Source organism: Periophthalmus magnuspinnatus, chromosome 13 (assembly GCF_009829125.3).
Source record: "Periophthalmus magnuspinnatus isolate fPerMag1 chromosome 13, fPerMag1.2.pri, whole genome shotgun sequence".
Classification (NCBI taxonomy): Eukaryota; Metazoa; Chordata; class Actinopteri; order Gobiiformes; family Gobiidae; genus Periophthalmus; species Periophthalmus magnuspinnatus.
This window is the reverse complement of record NC_047138.1, coordinates 17,234,988-17,254,439: the sequence shown is the minus strand read 5'-3', so window position 1 is coordinate 17,254,439 and position 19,452 is coordinate 17,234,988. Positions and strand designations below refer to the sequence as shown.

General features: G+C 39.4%; 1 protein-coding gene across 4 annotated transcripts in view; it reads right to left on the bottom strand.

The window, feature by feature from the left end:
* Nucleotides 1-19,452, bottom strand: part of fndc3a (fibronectin type III domain containing 3A) — a 64,371-nt gene that overhangs the window by 42,936 nt on the left and 1,983 nt on the right. For all 4 annotated transcript variants that reach the window (XM_033976976.2, XM_055226055.1, XM_033976975.2 and 1 more), the window contains exons 2-3: nucleotides 16,336-16,479; nucleotides 3,950-4,025 (exon numbers count right to left, since the gene is read on the bottom strand). In XM_033976976.2, the coding sequence (XP_033832867.1) occupies nucleotides 3,950-4,025; nucleotides 16,336-16,446 (187 nt within the window). In that variant the 5' untranslated portion in view covers nucleotides 16,447-16,479. The remainder of the gene's footprint in view (nucleotides 1-3,949; nucleotides 4,026-16,335; nucleotides 16,480-19,452) is intronic.

Sequence of the window (19,452 nt, the reverse complement as noted above, 5' to 3'; positions counted from 1 at the left end):
ATATAAAAGGGGGCTATCACACTATACAGGGAACATATTTAGATCAGTGTTATCTTTATTGTTTTGAAAATGCTATATTCTTCCAAAATAACATATTAACATGTTTAATAAGTATCAGTTTAATTTTTGATGCTCTCAGTACCCTCTTCCTTTTCTCCCTTGCGCTATGTCACTCCCTGCTTCAGAGCTCCATCACAACACAATCAGCATGCATTAAGCTAATTAAACTACTGCAAATCACATCAGGTTTGTGAAGTTGTAGTGTATTGTTTTGTATCCTACTTTTGTATATTTATGGAAAATGGCTCTGTGAGAGCATGGGTGACGTAGGCTTGTGGGCTGAGCTTTGGATAGGATCATACTGCTAAATGTAAGCAGGATTCAAATAGGGCCTGGGTGAGATTGCTAAATTACTGAAACATACATGGATAACATATGAAACCTCTTCAGGAATGTTTTAATTAAGGAACAACTTTATAACCTGGTAGAAAGCTTCAAAAAGTCAATTTCGCATAATACTCCTTTAATGTACAACAGAAATAATTGTTTAACTTGCCGACAGATGTAAAAAAATATATATATATTAGTGACTACTAAAACAATTGTTAGTTGCAGCCCTAGTGCCACAGCCTATTGAGTAACATGCTATTGTTACAAACTTTAACTGCAAAGGCAACTTGTATACACTCTTGTATTGATGTGCAGGCAGGCTATTTCAGACTCAAAATTGCTTTATTTCTCCCGAAGGAAATTAGTGTTTGAAAACATTGGCTGGCGTGACAAAAGTACACAACCCAGTACCCATGACAAATAAATAAGAATTGAAAATTCTCTCCATTTAAGTAAGGTTTACCATTTAAATTATACCATTAATCATTTTGAATTGTTCTTTGTATCACACTCATTGGGTCGAGTTTGTTCAAGTAAAAAAAGTTGAAAGTAATAATTAACAAGGTCATTGGACTCTACCTAAAATAACATTTACGATCACCATGACCTGGTTGTTTCAGGTCTACTTTGTGCGAGTTCAGAATAGTGTAAGAAAGTGTCTCTGCTCTTTATCACACCAGACATTAGATATTCTGCTACAGCGAGAAAATGTTTTTTGCTCACCATGTGATCATGTGGTTTGCTGATTTCATACTTTCTTGGACACATACAAAGGCTAGCCATGATAATCACTATATTGACTTATTGTAAAATATATGAAAATTGGAACAATACATTTTGGGCCTCAATATTTATAGTGAGTACTTTGTCTATTACAACAAAAATACCCCAAATCTCCACATTTTGCAAAGATAAAGATTTAAGCTCCAGAAGGATGAATAAGTCACTCTTATGGCTAATTATTGGTTCATTCTGCTATTATTTGTTGCAGCTCATGTCTTTTAATGAAACTGCATTTAAAAATAGTTTACTGGTGTTATCCTGCATTATTTCAAATTTAATTAGTAGGATAAAGATAGCAAGATGGTTCATATAGCACTAACATTTCAGAGATGTACTTTGGTGCTAGGCCATGGAGAGACTTATACACAAGCAGAGCTACTTTAAAGTCTATTCTTTGACCTGAGCACAAGACGTATGTGTTCGTACTTCCTGGTTCTGGTCAGGGCTCGAGCAGCAGCGTTCTGGATGTACTGCAGCTGTCTTAACGCACGTTTGGAGAGGCCAGTAAGCAGGCCGTTACAGTAGTCTGTAAGAGTTATTTTATCCACTTTTTTGTCCTCTTTTGGATAATTTCTTGTTTAGAACTACAGTTGAAATGATGTAGTCTACATTTAGACCCGATTTATCCCTAGATTAAAACTGTATAACCTTGTTTCCATAGGGCCGGTATGGTGCAGACCCCGAGTGTTTCCACTGCATAAACCCTTTCGTACCGCTGCCTTTTAGGGGTCTATAGTGGATGACTGGAGGTACTACTTTGCAAAGGGGTCTAGAACGCTTGGGAACTGGGACTGGCTCACGGGGGCGGTGCAAGTCACGCACCAGCGCAGTCTGAGGATCAAAAGCTCGCCAGTGCTCTCGCCGGCTAAGTTGCGTTTCCATGCTCCGGGTACGGCCCTGGGTCCAGGGGCAGGGCTGGCTCAGCTATGTGAACAACTTACATCACCTCAACATAACATTAACTTAATAAAATCTAAATGATACTTGAATTATACTCTCATAAGGCTGATTTCAGTGAATCACAAAAAGACATTGTGGCTCTGTGAGACAAGGCTAAAGCTAATGTAAACACTAAACAAATTCCAGTTTATCGTCACGTCATTTTTTTGCATTCATTTCATTTATCTGCACCTTTACACCATGTTGTATCCCCTCTTTATTTAATGCACTGCGGTTTGCTCGTGCTACTTGATTATACGCTGCAAATGTAATATACTTTATCTTGACGGGAATGTCGTGCATTGATAAACAGGAAATAGCTGGTTAGGTCTGTTTTGCAAAGCATATCAGATCAACATACAAGTTGCCATCACTGGAAATACAACGGTATATCACAAGATCAAGTCAGCGTCTGGTGGTGAGAAACTATTATTTTATCTTTATATTTGTTTTTTCCATCTTACTGAGGATTTTTTTATCTGAGAAATATCACGTTCGCTACTAGTGGCGTACTGCTGGTCCTCCAATGACTGTGTGGAGGCGTGTCCGGTCCCAATCTCCACAAGCTCATTGTTGTGCTGCTGTTGATCTGTGTTGATGCTCCAGCAGCACCGGTGTTTTTAAGAGTTGTCCTGCGCCTTGGGCCCTTGGGTGTGTCTTGTTAGACCTGTGTCATGCCCACAAGTGGCCTGAACCATTTGTAATGGAAATGCTCCCTGGCTGAGGGTGCCCCCCACCTCAACTGTTCTGCAAGATGGCCCCAAGCGAACCGTGCCAGTGGAAATGAGGCTAAATAGTACCGCCCAATACTTTATTTCGAGCTGGCTGTACTTCAAAAGCCAAATCTTTTCTTTGGTGGAGAGCTGTTGATCTAATGAGTTCACCTAACCCTTTGGCACATTGTTGGTATTCATAAGTTTTGAGCATGTGATTTTTATGCAGTGTACAGGGGTTTATAACTGATTACCTGTTCATGATGAGCCCACTGCAGATCGTACGGTTGCAAGGAATATAGACATATAGATATTTGTTGTGAGCCGCCAAGAATGCATGTCTTCTGAATAACCCATCACAAATCCAAAAAACAGAAGTTGGATGGCAAAAGCCACTCATGTAATGCTAATGTTAGCATGGCCAACAGTTTTCCAAAGTATTTCTATGATCATTTTGTTTGAACATGCTGTATGAAAAGATAGTAAAACCCGCTTTTAGAACTTTGTGGTTCCACTGTCATTTGGTTGCTATGACATGATAAACAGCTAGCTTATCATTGAAGATAAAAAGTGAGTCAGCCCACTGGGTTTGTATGACAAGTCTGACGCCATCACAGATTTACTCTCTCCAACAGAGTTTCAATTTTTAAATGTGAATCACTACTATTCATTTTGTTTCCTTATTTCAGCCATCAAAACATATGTATGTGATTTTAGTTGAAAATGGATCCAGCAATAATAATTAAATAAACTAAGCATATTTTCGTTTATAGTAACAGGAACATCATTTCGTCACACACTGCAGGGACTCCAAATGCTGTGCAGTCATTTACATAAATCTTTAAACATAACATGACATAACACTACATAAGAATCTTGATTTTGATCTGTAGACCTCAAGGGTTCCAGTTAAAACAGCGGGCAGATCTTCGACCAACAATCAGAGGGTCTTTGCCCATTACAGTCATACAATATATGTTACTATTTATGGAAGGAAAGGCGTGTGGCAACCCGGACTCAATTAAGAGGCAGACTACATGACAGTATAGCATTCTATGCTATTGTTCCAAACAGTGAAAGTACCAGGACATGAACAGAAGCACTTACACAAGCAGGGTTCTTACCTGGGATACACTGGAACTGACCATCTTCTCGTCGTATGGTGAAGGATTCGCCTGGGTTTACTTGCACCAGGATTACCTGTGGAGGAAAGAAACCTCATAACTCTGGAGCACATTTTACATTTAATCCCAATACAAAAACAATTTCCTTTTTACTGTAGGTTTCGGCCTTCAACAGTGTTGCTTGAACAGAAAATTTGTGCAATGCAGTAATGCTGGGCAATTAATCAAATTGTGATCCAGTCGTTTCAAATGATCAATGATCAGCCTGGAGCAATTTAAATCAACAGGTCTGGTCTCCAATACTATGAAGTAAAAGCATGTAGTTGTGAGGAATTTTGAATTTTCTTTGTGCTAAATGTCACTGCAGTGGGGAGCTTTCATTTGTTCTTTAAATGATGTTTTGTTTTTTGTCTCGTTTGTCTTGTCCATGTTCATGACCTTTATGGGCAAAAGCCATATTTATATGTTTTAAATACAAAAAAATAAAATTTAAAAAAAATCAATAAATCGTCCCCAACTTAAATGTAACCTTATGCTTCACTCTGCAAAAATGCAAAATCAACTAAATATATAGGATTGTCAGTCACTTCACAATAATTAATATGCAGTCTCACTGTTTAATAAATGAGAAAAGAATTATATTTCTTGAGGCTCAATATGTACCATATTTCACTACAAACACAAGTCTTCTGGCATAATTTGGCAATATAGTTTCAATCAAATACATAAAATAAAACTTCCAAAGCCATTCTAAAAACACCATTCTAAAAACACCATATCCAATATACCATCCAATATATACCAAATAAATCTCACTTTTCTTAGACATAGATGTATCAATACACTGAAAGAACTTAAAAAACAAAACTTCGGACCCACTCCTGATTGAAGAGGTCAGTGCTTATTGGCTGAACAAGGACTCCATTAAAATGTAATATACTAGACGAAAATTAAGTAATGAATATACATGAGTTTATATATATTTGATAGCACAACTTGCATATGGATATTGTAATAATAATACAATTGTGAAAAGTTCACACTAACAAATATGGGCACAATTACCAAACTGCAAATACTGTACCATCAATTCCTCCATAAACAACAAAATATGCTCTCTTATTCTGCATAAAAAAATAAAAATGCTAACCCTGTAGTTTAGATCTGTACAAACATGTTGGGAAAAGTGATTCTGGTATTAGTTTGTCAGTTCATATTTCAGTCTTTTTATCAAGTTTAAAATGTGAACTTCAAATAGAATCCCATTATGAAAAACAAATCTAAAATTTAATCAGAATGTCAGAATCATAAAATTGTAATTAGATAGTTCAGCCCTAAGAACAATAAAAAAGTGTCCAGAAAAACCTCCTTGACCAACCACCAGATTCCAGCTAACCCTCTACTAGCCATTCCAAATCACGACCGTTGTACGCATCAACTCTCGCCCAACCCAAACCAGCAACACCTCTGTGGACTCCTTACGCTTTACCTCGCTCTTGTGGTAGTCGCTGTCATAGAATCTACAGCCAGCAGTGGGCAGAGGGCTGTGGCTCAGACTCTCTTGGAGCACGGAAATCATCAGCACCTCCATCCTCCTCCTCCTTCCCAACTCGGAGTGTGCTCAGGAAGGAAGCCCTCGGACTGGCCTCGTGCGCTTAACGTACACCCACACGAGGAGGGAGCCGGCCGCGTCAGCACCAGAGCTCAGATGCGGCGGAAGGGGAGGAGGAGCAGGGAGAAGGAGGCAGGGGGGGAGGAGGAGGTAAGCTAATGACAGGGGGATGGGGGCAATGGGGTCTGATAGAAGCAAAGAAGTGGTGTTCTAAAAACGTATTGCCAACTGAACCGTTTCGCATCTTGGAAATATATTCAGCAAAAGGAAAAAATATTGCATGGAATTATATATTAATATGTCAGAATATTTCTTATCTGCTATTTTAGCTATATGATGAATCTGGAGTTTGTGATAGAGCATCTGTACACGCCCCTTTTTCCGTCACAATGCAGATTAGAACGATGATCAACAGTAAAAGTTAAGTGTGGCTGAGAGCTGTCTTATTCTTTCTTCCTGTGTTCATTATTGGCTGTAAATAAAACTACACCCAAATGCAACAACTGCCTTCTATAATTGAGCAAACAAGAAAAATATCCAAGGCAAACGACTTCCAAATTAAACTTCCTTTACGGGGACAAAAGACTACGAAACATATCAATAAAGGCACTCAGCTCAAGTTTGGATATCTTCATCAGTTGATTACATTTATAATAAAGAAAATTAAATCTATGAAAATCTCTAAAAACAAAAAGTTATTCCATTATTTTCACTCTGGGTAAGGGACGAGGGTGGATATTTGGGGTTAATGCCTCCTCAACAAAACTGTTACTTACTGTTGCCCGCATTGCTTTGTCTCATTCAGGCGATGCTTCTGTTGCAGTCACAGAGAAAAGGAGAGCGATGATGATGTTGTGGGGTCCAGCAGACCCTTCACCACCCTCATGGGGGAATCACATGACCTGCACCGCTAGCACATCTGGCTGGGCTGCTCTTTCCTTCTCCCTGGCACAAATCCACAAAGCAGGGGGAGAGACAGAGCGGAGAGTGTTGTTGAAAAGGTCTGATCCTCCTCCCTTACTGGAAGTGTGGCGTGGCTCTCATGTTTGCTTAGCCTCATCTGCTCCGAGGCGGCGCGTCTCTCCCTGCAGCACGCGGCTCCTTCGCTCCTGCCTCCCCTCCGTCAGTCACCACAGCAACTCCTTCAACAAATAAGCCACGGAGATGTCACTGCCAGAGCTTCAGGGGGGAGCAAGGCACGGAAACCTTATCAGTGGTGGCAACTCCGGAAGATGGAAGGGAGGATGAGCCCCGAGAAAAACAGGAGCAAAAAAACGAGACAAAAATCAAAATGAGAGTTGGGCTGGAGGCTCAGTTGTGCATGCTGCCTCTGCCGCTGACTGCGTGCCAGCTCAGTTAGTGCCTGCTGTGCTCCATAATATGCTTAGTTTCAACAGCATTCCGTCAGGGTGTGATCATAGCACAGCTGAAGCCGGCAAATGTATAAAAGGTTCCATAGCGTGGGGACTCCTTTGTTCTGGCTTTTTTTTCACAACAACAACAATGGCGTGAGAAAGCTGGAGCGACCCACGCAGCTACTGAAGCTGACATATACGACTACGCTACAGTGCCTCTCCCTCTCTGCTCACCCTCCTCCTCCTCACTCACTCTCTCTCTCATTCACACAGCGACATGCCGCACGCCCTCTCCAATACTCCGATCGATGCCAGAGGAGATGAGGTGGTAGGAGTTCAAATGCAGCCTCGAGTTTCCCTACAGTCTTGGAGAGATCACAAAGCAGCCCGCAGACAGTCAAAACAGAGTGGGTATTTGCAGAGGCACACAGTAAACAGTGGACGCGGCTCCTCGTCGCTTGCCTCTGTAACATCTGTCCCCATTTATCCTAAATGGATCGTTCCTTAAAGCGACAGCGCTGATTACTCCATCAGCGTGTGCCAAGTCCGAGGATACTCTGCGTCACTGACAGTGCTGCGCAAGGAATGGAAGCTGGCTTCGCTAATCAAATAGCCACAGTTCATTTTAGTCAGAGCCACTTTTATACCACTACTAACAGCACTGACACATGAGGTGAGAACAGTATCCTGGCCAACACTCAACACACACAGCTAAGCAGATTCACTCCCATTGAAAGTAAGCAAAGGTATTAGAATTTGGATAGTTTAAGCAAATTATATTAACTGTTATGCTTTGGGCCAACTCATAATCCAAAAAAGCCAGTGCTAAATTAAAGTCGAACAAGAACTCAACCAAAACTGAAGACAAAATGTTCTCAAGCCAGGTCTGAACTATGAATACATATTCTTATAAACTGAGATCTTAAGCAATTTACCTTGGATGGCACACATATGGAAACTGCTGTTGAGAGTTTAAACAAAGACTAAACTTCCAGTACTTAAGCAAATAATATTATTTCAATAAGTACAGGCATTTTATTTACATTACAACAGTGACAGCAATAATAGTAGCTTGATGGAAGGTACTGTGATGTAGAGTTTTGTAAGCATTTCCCCATTTATATGAAGATATGCAATGAAGGTGCTTGATTTTACCCTTGATTGATGACTTAGAGGTCTCAAATAGAGCTAGGCAATCTTTGTGAGGATGACTTATCTTTGTTGTGTGCCAACTCACATGGTTGACAATGGGAAAAAAAATCTTTATAGAAGTAAACTCATGGAGAAAGCGTGGACGTCAGCGGGACACAGAGTGACTTACAACAGTGTATGTTCTGGGTTGAATAATATGTCCAGCTGCTGTATGTAATGGGAATGAGAATCGATCGACACCTTCACATCAGACAGGTGCTTGGAGTGTACTTTTATGACCCCGGCCTGTGCACTGGTGACGTTTCCCTACTATTTGGTGACTCATGCTTGGTCTCTCTCACTATTTGTTCCTCTTAATTGTTTACTTGCATTAATGCGACATGGCAAGCTGCGGGTAAAACAGGAAACCAGGGCTAAATGACACTGGGAAAATCCGGCTTGTATCCGAACAAACGCAATCTCGTCACGGCTGACATCATGGGCTTACAGTGGAGCGATGCAATGAGGCAATTTGATAATCTGTTCTCCGCCATTCCCTAGAAACCACAAGTGGGATGGAAAATGAATGTGGAAACTCATTTTTACTCAAGAAGACCTGTCACAATGAACATGAAAAGGGCACATTAGAATATAATGACTTGTTCAAAATCCCGGCTCTTTATTTAGTTCAAGTTAAGGCACAAGTTAATGATGAAACCTTCATGTAGTGCTAGTCCCCAGACATCTTATGGAGAGGAGCACTGACAGGTTTAGGCATAGATTATATCAAAAACATAATCTGAATGGTCCCCATCGCAAAGGCAACAATTGTTATTGTCTTCCACAAACAAAATATGCAGGCATATTGCGTTCCAACAAACATGTTTCAAAATGCATGAAATTGAGTATGAGTTTAGCAGATCATATTTCTTTCACAACATTCATACCTTCCAAACGTTTCTAATGTTAAAGCTGTGTTCTCTTGGACAACCCACAGAAGGTTTGATTGCAACAGACAAAATGGAAAAACAAACACGGATGTACCCAAGTAGGCCTGTTACGATAAATACTATATTGAATTATCGTTCAATATATAATTGATAGAACAATATTTTTGGGGGGGTCAATATTTATCGTGTGTACAGTATCTTTGTTCTACTACTTTTTTTTTTTTTTTTTTAAACAATATTGTAGATTTAGAATCTTTTTTTTTTTTTGATAAATCTGCTCTTGGGTTATTGCCTCAGTACATAAATTTGTTTCAGTATTATAGTTTATCGCCTGTATTTTCTTCAGCAATATGCTTCAATATACTATCAAACTGCAAAATGTGTTATCTTTACAGGCCTATGCTCAGGGCAGTTTTTAGATCGCATTTGTTGGGCCAGAGCTGAAAAGACAAGGGGAGAGATCCATTTAATTTGTTTAGCCACTTGACCCCAACCCTAACCAGTCACTTTTATAAAAGGTCCTGCTAGTACTGCTGTGTTCACTACAGCCCCTAGTGGTTAGCACATGTACAGCCCTACTGCTAAAACTCCACCAGTTCCGAGGAGACGAGCCAAATGGCGGACAGTAAAACACAGAGGACCGACAGAAGCATACATGCAATGGGACTACGGATGAAAATTAGCCTGCATGGCTAACTCTGGCACTTTTACATGCTGTACTAACACATGTTGATCAATGTGCACTGTCCCATATTTCATAAATAAACATAAACATCCATATTAGTTTCGATCAGGTTAACAGGTTTCACATCTGTCATCTACTGGTGAAAAAAATTATAATTAAAATTCAACTAGTGTGGTAGCTTTAAGGCTGCTGGAAATGTGTACCATATGCACTGGAAAGAAAACGCAGATTTTAAAACCAAAATTGTAAATCTGATCACAATGTCTGTCAGCAGTCATACAGTATCTTTCACCAAAATTGTTAAAATTGCACCCCATACATCATTATTTTAAACATCATTCACCTTCATTTGAAATCTGGACAGCACTTTCAACAACGTCAGGCAAATAGAAATTGATTATGCTTCTGCAATGTCACATGCTGATGGACTTTAGCTCTCTTTGCATTCTCTGTATTATAAAGTCGTCAGCCTCTAATGAAGTAATTGTCATCCAGGCCAAGTGCTGCTGACTCACCCGCGGTCCACCTCCGACAATAGGGGACAGAAAGTGGGCTCGCCCCTCATTGGTGATTCACAGGCTGACAGGGACGAGCCGAGTGGGCAGCATATTTGCCTCCACGTCTAAAACGCTCTGGCAACTTCCAAGAGGCACGAGTCCAAGGCCCCGTCTCCTGTGTCTGCGGCCGGCACATGAGCTCTCACTATCTACGACCCACGCAGCCACAGAGCCACCAGCAAAACTCTTTTGCACTTACTCTCAGCCAAGTGCTGTTATTTCATGAACAGTGAAAACAAAATGTCTGATAAGAGTGACTGAGAGACAAAACAGAGGAGCAGCCCACAACGCGACCACAGCCATGAACTGAACATCTCAGTATTATCTCCAAAATAAAACCCAACACACTCAAGCCTAACATTACTCTGCTGATTTCCATTCAACCATTTTGCCACAAAGAAGCATGGACGAAATGGAAAGCTACAGACTGGTGGTCAAACACAGTGAGTAATTTTGATAGGAATGCTTATTATTGAGGATACAATTGGAGAGGTAGAAGCTTGATTCACATTAGGTTTCACACGTTGATCACTATATCAATTTATTGTTCAGTATATGAAAGCTGGAACAATATATTTTGGTGCTCAATATATATCGTGTTTACAGTTTTTGCAAAAGTGGGGAGATTTTTGACATTTTTATATAAGAAGGTCAGATTTGAGCTGGAGACTGTAGAATAAAAAACTATCACTATTAGTTCATTCTAATATTCATTTGTTGGCTCATGCCTTCTAATAATGCAGTATATTTAAACACTGGTTTACTGGGACTATCCTGCTTTGTGTCAGCGGCATAGTTTATCTCAATATTTTCTGTAGCAATACATCTTCAAAATGTGTTGTGACAGGTCTAATTCACATATCTCTAAAAGAAAATTAATCCCCAGCAAAAAGTACACCAAGAGCCTAAAGACTTTTAATTTCACTTTCAGCTACACCGATGCTGGAAGTGAGTGCAAAATAAGAACCACTTTACGAAAAAATATTCAAATTTCAGTTAGTATTTAGAATTCTGTTAAAATTCTTCCAAAATCTACAAATAATTGAACAATTTTGATAAGCGCATGCAACTGAGGTTTAACCATGCCAACACACTTTATTTCAGGCTAAGAATTATAATATTTGTAAATGTTTATTATTGAGGTTATAAATGGTACAAGTAGACATTTGTGAGGCTGAAAATCTTGTAAAAAGGTTATGATTTCAACAGATTGCATCTTTTCACTTTTGAAAATGAATCCTCACAAGTACAGTACCTAGAGAGTCCATTACACCTGACCTGAAATGTAAAACAATTCCCAAAAAAAAAACCACCTTTCACTTTTCAGTCAGCTTTTAGCATTCCATTAAAATTCTCCCAAATCTCCAAATATAGCATTCTGGCTTCAATAAAATGTTTACAGCCACCCACTCAAGTCAGGAAACCAATTTGTTCTGTAGACTTGGTGTATAGGAAACATAAACACGCATAGTCACCTGCAATGTACGCGAGCATGATCGGCCTGGTTTGAAATCTGACAAAAAACACACACTGATTCACTTGTCCCATCTTGTTGTGTACTGAAGGGCAAGAAACCGGAAAATTTGGGGGGATTAAGTGGATGGAAGCGGTGAATCATAGCCCGGCCAAAGTCATCTCTGCAACAGAATCATCTTAGGTAATGACCCCGAGACAACAGCCTCCTCTCTGACTCACGGTAATTGGTCCAGCAGAGCGTTAATACCCGAGCGGGGAGGGGCTGAGGAAACCGGGAACAAAGGGAGGAGGTTTGTCCATGTAAAAGGTCACCGACGTGGGGGTCAGCCTTCTCCGTGGATCCCCTTCACTGTCGCGGTGCTCCGGGCGGCTCTAGTGGTTTCTGCGGCAATCATGATGTTTGCACACCTCCGGAGACGCAGGCATCCATCCTCCAAACAAATTAGAGTGTACTCCAGCTGCTCTGTACACGGGTAGATTTGGCAGACCGTCCCCTAAGGCATCAGAGTTCCAGGAAAATTGGAAATAATGGGACAAAAATGTATCCAGATACATGACTCCATGCAGATCTATTAGTCATTGAGTCATTTATGTTAAAATGACCCTTCAGTGTTTCACAATTTCCTCTTTTAAAACTTACCTGGAGTTCTTTTTTTCTTTCATTTTGTGCATATTTAAATCAAAAAGGTCCACAGCCAATCCCCTGTCAGTAAAAGTGTGGTTTGGAACAGAGTTTAGACTTTGGAGGAAGAAATTGGCCTATTATTGTGTAAACTGACTTGTTTATGTTCCGGGGTTGGATACTGAAAAGCCATTTTATTGTTTTTTAATAAAACAAAGTGAAGTGTGGTCTTCCTAAAAATAAAATACAAATTAAAAAAAAGCTTCCTTCCACCAGTCTATGTCATGTGGTATTCCCAGAAAAGCTCTGTACTTTTTAAAGTCCATTTGTTTTGGTTTCAACATCAAAATACCAACTTTCAAGCTAACAGGAATTGCTTTTAGCCTCATTTATACTTCCGAATCTACTGGTAACTGTCAGTTTTTAACGTACAAAAATCAAATTGTGACTTTTTACTCATTTTTCATGCTAAAGAAGACCATTAATTGCATGGTGTTTCATGTTCCATAACTTACAATACTGTTTGAGTTAAGCACAATATAGGACCTTTAAACAGGCTCCCTCCCGCAATGGTTAACAATCAAAGACAACCATGAATCCCTGCACAACAAACCAATCGATGGGGACAAAAACATTACCTGCTTTGCTGAAATAAAAACATAAAACATGAATCAATGCACTCCTGGGTGGACAGCTCCTGAGGCTCCTTTCACACAAAAAGTCTCTCAGCTCCAAAGAGTATGGATTGGAACCGAAATACGAAGTGTCTTTTCAACAGCCCTTCTGCTCGAGGGCACCCTAGAAATGATTGTAGATATAAAATTCAGATTTTCAGACAGACTTTGAAATGGAAGATATGTCATTACACCTAAAAGCTGCCATAAGCACGCCAACAATCGCTTTCAAAGAGTCCGTCAAAAATAGTTCTAGGCAGTGGTGCTAAAACTAAACACAGTCTCGACACGATGAGAATGCACTTTTCTTCTTATGTAGAGCCTAAATGAGGGATTGGCAGCCAAACACCTTGATATTAAATTGTCTTCCCTAGCTAGAAATAAAAGGTAGGTGACGTATTGTCTATAGACAGCTATAGACAGATAGCTAAACTTATAAAAATTATGTTTTGAAGATGCATTAAAAGATAGTTTTAGTTTTAGAGAGAAGTAGTTTTCTTAAGTTTTCTATTCTAGCAAAAAGCTGTTAAATTTAAAACAGAAACCTACCTTTTAAAAATGTGCATTTCTTTATGGTTGATTTTTATTGTACAACTCATTCACACTCCAGTCATTCCCAATCTAGGGGTCGGAACCACAGATTTGGGTCCCCAAAAATGTCATGAGGGAATGGACATCTTACCTGCTTATATGACGTATTTATAATATTTATTTCTATAATATCTGCATTAACCGGAAAATTAATATTTTTTCTTCAGCAGCTTCTTGGGTAAAAGAATGATGTCAGGGTCGCCCCCATGTTCACACCGGGGAAAAAAAGGTTGGGAACCACCATGTTTTGAAACCATAGACTGTATAAAGAAGTGGACAAAGGGAGTGTGTTGTCACCCACGGCGTTCGGCTACAGCCAAATGAGGCTAGCAGCTATAGGGGTGAATTTGGAGCAGAGTTCCGTATTTGGAATTCTGACCGCAAGTAGCAACCAAAGAGCCAGTCGGGAGCCAGGCTGTTGATGTATTAATGTTCATATCTTGATTTAGAGACAAAATGGCAACAAAAACACCAGGACAATCTAGAGTATGATGAGCCTGACAGCAGCAGTTACAGAGAGAGGTGAGATGGTTAGAAAGTGAATTGGAGCCAGAAGTGCATCCATGCTCACTTTGTATTTGTAACACAGTGGCTAGCAGGCTAGCCATGTCAATTTTTATGCACAGTAATGAATTATTCTCTCTCAGGTTGAGAGAGAATAATTCATTAACATAGAAAATGTGTAGACAAGAAAAACCTGACAATGACTTCTGGATGGCAGTCGAAGAAACATCATTTCAAAAACATAATTTTGATCCAGACAATTTTTCTACCACCAAAACAATGAGTTATCCTCTTTTATCAACATCAACCCTTCCCGATCTAGAAAACAGCACAGATAACAAAGCTACCAGTGCCAGTCCCATACAGTGCCCCAGGGAGGTGATGGATGAACTTAAGCAAATCAAAGCGATGCCCATCAAATTGACAAGTATTTCTAGCGTGCTTGTCATGTGGGCTGAGCGTCAGTGTGAATGTGACAGGAGGTGATGGGGTCCTGTACTCTTTAACAGAACAGAGGGCCGCAAGCTGTAACAGGGGCCGGAGGACACCTGTAGCTACGGAAACACGCGCCAGCAGCAGTGGCATCAATTCACTTCAGGCATTACACGAGTAAAAGTCATTCAAACTCAAGCTGGAGATGACAGATGCAGAGATGCATACTGTGAGTCTACGCAAATTCAAAATGTACTCTGATAGGACAACACAGTAGAGTTGTCCAAAAATGTAAAAATGTAGGGTTGCTGAAGGTATAAAAAAAATCTGATTCTAACTAATACTAAAACTAGTATCAAAACTAGATATTCATTTGAGCAAGTATCAATCCTTAAAAAACTCACATTAACAGGACAGAAATGAACCTTTCCTGAATAGCTTTAGAATGATCTTGAGCTGTATCAGAACAAGTATAAGATTACATAGTATACGCCTGGACCCCTGCGGGATTACACAGATATAAGAACACATGGTCATATAAAAGAAAGTACTATTATTTAATGTTGAAAATTACATTCTATTCTCTAAATAAAGAGTGTATTTATTGTCATCTTGGTATCAGAATCTGTACTGAGTATTGTGTCTATTCCTTAGTATCGAAATAGAGTTTTAATTTTAGTGTACCAATACTAGCACCAATTCATACTTGATACTGAACATAACCATGACAAAGGCCCACTGGCTGCTGGATCTCCCCTGAGCAAAACTAGCTCTATTCCCAGCTGGGATAATGTAATAAAAACACATTCTAAACGTGTAGATTTTATATTCAAATACATTTATATTCAAGTGTTTCTGCAAAAAACTAGATGCCTGACGGTCAAACTTTCAGTAAAGTAAACCTCTATGAAATGCAGAGTACTAACCTTGCTGAGGGGTGAAACATTTAGCTTATGGTTCTTTTTGTACTGCAATGGATTTTTTAATATAAATTTAGGACTGCAGTACGAGGAAGGAACAACCAATGAGGATACCTAAAAATCTGGGCAGTTACAGGCTGGACTGGTACAGCTCTTGGGCACAAAAGGTCTCAAAGTTAGTCATGTGGACAGTGTTTTTGAAATCCAAGAAATCGTTTTCAATCTGTTTGTACTGGTCTGAGAAAACAACAGCTTGTGTTGAAACAAACGCATCAGGACTGACTGGAGTTTACGCAGAAAGAAAAGACAACAGAGGGACAAAACATGTGTCCCCCATCTCACAGGAGGGATTTGGCTTCATCTGAACTAATTTATGCCACTGAAAAAATAACCCAAAATCTATTCTAGCTGTGATAAATAAACAGCAGAATGAAACACTTTAGTACTTAACATACATCTGTAATGAGTTGTTAAGTTGTAAGTGATTCATTCAACCTTCTACAGCTCAAATCTTATCATATAGCCAAAAAATAACCAAAGATTTCCCAGTAGTTCAAAGAAAATGTGCACACAGCAAATACTGACCCCAAAAAATATAGTTTAGTCTATCATGTATTGAACCATGAGTCGATATAGTATTTATCATGACAGGCCTAGAAGTAATGTTGCCTGATAGTACCAACTTCATTCTGATTGGTAAAAGGGTGTAGATGCATCAACCACAAAGAGCTGGATCAGTAAGCCTGTCACAATAATTTATATAGAGAATTATCATTCAGTAAATGATAGATCACAGAATTTAAATGGACAAAATTAGCAAATTGCAAATATCAACGTGAGGCTCGGTCAGTTGAAGAGAAGAGTGCTCAGACTGTACCTGCTGTGGGCCCTCTCCATTGACCATGGCTGGGGGCGGAGGGGAGGCCAGGATGGGCAGTTCAGGGCTGAGGATCTGGCCGGACTCCAGAGGTGGGGTGTGGTCTGCCATGTTTCCCTCATTCACACCACTGAAGAGGTACTCCTGCAAACAACACACAGCGTTCAGTGGAATTCTACCAACAATTCACCGTTATTATCGAGCCCAACAATGGAATGACAAAAACGTGGCTAGCAGACAGAAGGGAAAAACAGTACAACCCTGAATCTTTACTGGCAGAAAATACATTTAATTAAAAGCTTTCTATCTGATTTTTTACACGCTTTTGAGCAAAATTTGTCTTGCTCGCACAGATAATCTATATAATATATACAAGCAGATCTTGAGGTCAAAAATATGTCCACTGTGTGCTGTCTGCATCTAATTATAAGAGTTTCATTGTCCGATAATCCTGTGACAGCAAAACTTTGGCTCTGGTCTCTGAAACTTGTGAAAAGAACTTAGAAACTGATCCTGGTGAATAATTAGAATGCTCAGAATGTATAAGGTTAAGCGAGAAATCATTTTGGACTACTGCAAACCATTTAAAATGAACTAGTTATTTTCATGTTTTTAAAGAAAAAAAAAAAATCAGGATAGCACTTCCCAAGCCAACCTATTCCACAAAATAGACTTAGAGCTTTTAACCTTGTCATAGTTGTTTCCCCTCGCTATTTAGTCAAGTTGTATTTCGAGTGATGTTTAATCACTTATTTTCAAGACACCATTTTGCTGATCTATGTTTTCACTGCCACCTGTGCATGCCAACCTCTGTACTTACTTAATCCTTCAATTTTATTTTCTTAATCAGTGATACACATAAGATTCAGCTGTGTCGCATAGGCATTTTGGTATTAATGAAAGTGACTGAAAATTATCACACCCACTTACATGTTTGAAACTAGCAACACAGGGCCAAACCTCTCATGTACAAATAAATTATTATTTGACAAATAAAATTCTAAGAAAAAATGTTTTATGTTGAAAGAATGTTCAGTGTGAGACAATATGTTTCAAACATTTAAACAGTGCCAAACTTTGACAGAATTCTCCCTAGCGTGTTGTCATCAATATGTTTTAGAACTCTCCACTTCCTGTAACTTTCAATATATTTTCTTTACAAACTGCTTCTTGAATGGTGTAAAACTATAATGTATTTTTTTACAACACACACTATCCTTCAAATAAAGAACATTTAGAGAATGATAAAAACCTGACAAATATCGGATATCAGTATTGTACTATTTCTTGAAAAAAGTTACATAGAGCTCCTTTAAATTTTGATTTTACTATACTTCACCTCAGCCTGCGGTTTCTGCCTCATATTTGAGGAGGCAGTCTAGATTTTCATATGGAATAGGGCAATTTCCAGTATACCAGAATTATAGAGTCATTTGGGCACAGGGCCCTTTAAGGCATTATTTGCAGTGGTGTAGTAAAAGACTGAATAAACACCATGCTTAAAATGGCTGACACATCCAAATAGGTTTCCAAACACATGCTTCTCACTACGGTGACACTCGCAGGCTGTAATTTCTGCCACTGTGCCCCATTGGCTCCATCTGACAGATAGTACCGAGATTGTATTTTGATGCCATCATTGAGCATCTGTTCCGCGACGTACAACTAACAAGCCAGATCGCATACGAGAGTGGCCTTTTTCATACAATAATGCATCATGGGAGGAAAAGGCCAGCTCCTACTCCCTGCAGCTGCTGAGGACATTAAACCAGTGTCACTGTGGACTCTGTGACATCAAATTTACTGTGGGAACAAAAGGACAAGATGCAGATGTTTGGCTGTGTGTGTGTGTAGTTGTGTCAGTTTGTAAGTATTCTGTGCCTTGCAAACACCTACATAAAACAGTATGAGTTTTCTTAAAGATGTACTTCCGCTGGATGGTCTGTTTGCCACCTGCTTGTCTCTGTGGAGATTGTTAATGCCTTGCATGAAATGTTCCACAGTATTGAAACTTATCCATCTTCATGGAGACAAACACGTGATTTCTTCAGACTAAGTAGCAGGTGAGCTCTGAAGAGTCACCTCAGGGTATGAATGTGTGCTTTTCAAAAGATTCTTTGCCATTTAAATACCTGTGAGTTGCTAAATACAAGATAAGTTTAACTGCAGTTTGTTGCACTGCATGTATAACAATCTAAAAACATTATCATCTCAGTATTTGGCAGACCTTCCACCAGAAACATTACATAATACAACTTTAAAAGTGCCACAAAACTAAACATTTAAAGCAAATGACAAAAGTTTTAGAGTTTCGAAGCTCATCAAAGTCATTTATTCAGTTGATAATTTAAAGAAACACAGAAGACAACAATTTAGTTTATAGTAACAGATCAATAATTGGCATAAACAGGAAATATTAGAGATTAAACAAGGCAAAGATAAGATTAGACTTAGACTCAGTATGCAAAATTGACTTTTCAGAGCTTTTAACCGTGTTAGTTTCAAAATGCCATATTCCCTAACAATCCATGTTTTCACCACCGGCACATGCCCACTGCTCTGTACTTATTTTATCCTCCAATTTTATTTTCTTAATTCCTTATTGCGAGACTTCTGACGATATAATATTTTGATTATTGTTACATCCCTACTAGCTAGCCTATAACAATAGCAGAAATGCAACATGTGTCCTTGAGACTAATTACCCTGCAACACATGCGCTCCTGAAGCGCGCAGTGATCTGGCTTATCGGTGCGCCTTAAACCCCCCTCTCTTCCTCCCTCCTGCCTCCTTAAGCTCCAACAACAACAGCGTTGACACCAGAGTGCTGGTCAGTCAGTGGACGGAGTATGGGTGGTTTGGTTGGAACTGCAGCCAAAATAGATTAGCTGCTTATTAGCAGATCATAGAGGGGGCTCCTTCTGCTGTCGTTTGGGCTGTAATCACCAAATACATTAAAATATGATAGTAGTAAAAAGGGAGTTGAACTTCAGTGACCATCAATAATGATGATATTAAACACTATTATTGGCCCTTTTTCAATATAACCTGTATTGTAGAAGTTCCTTAAATTAGATCTGGTCTACACTATGAAAATGTGTTGCTTAGTTACATGAA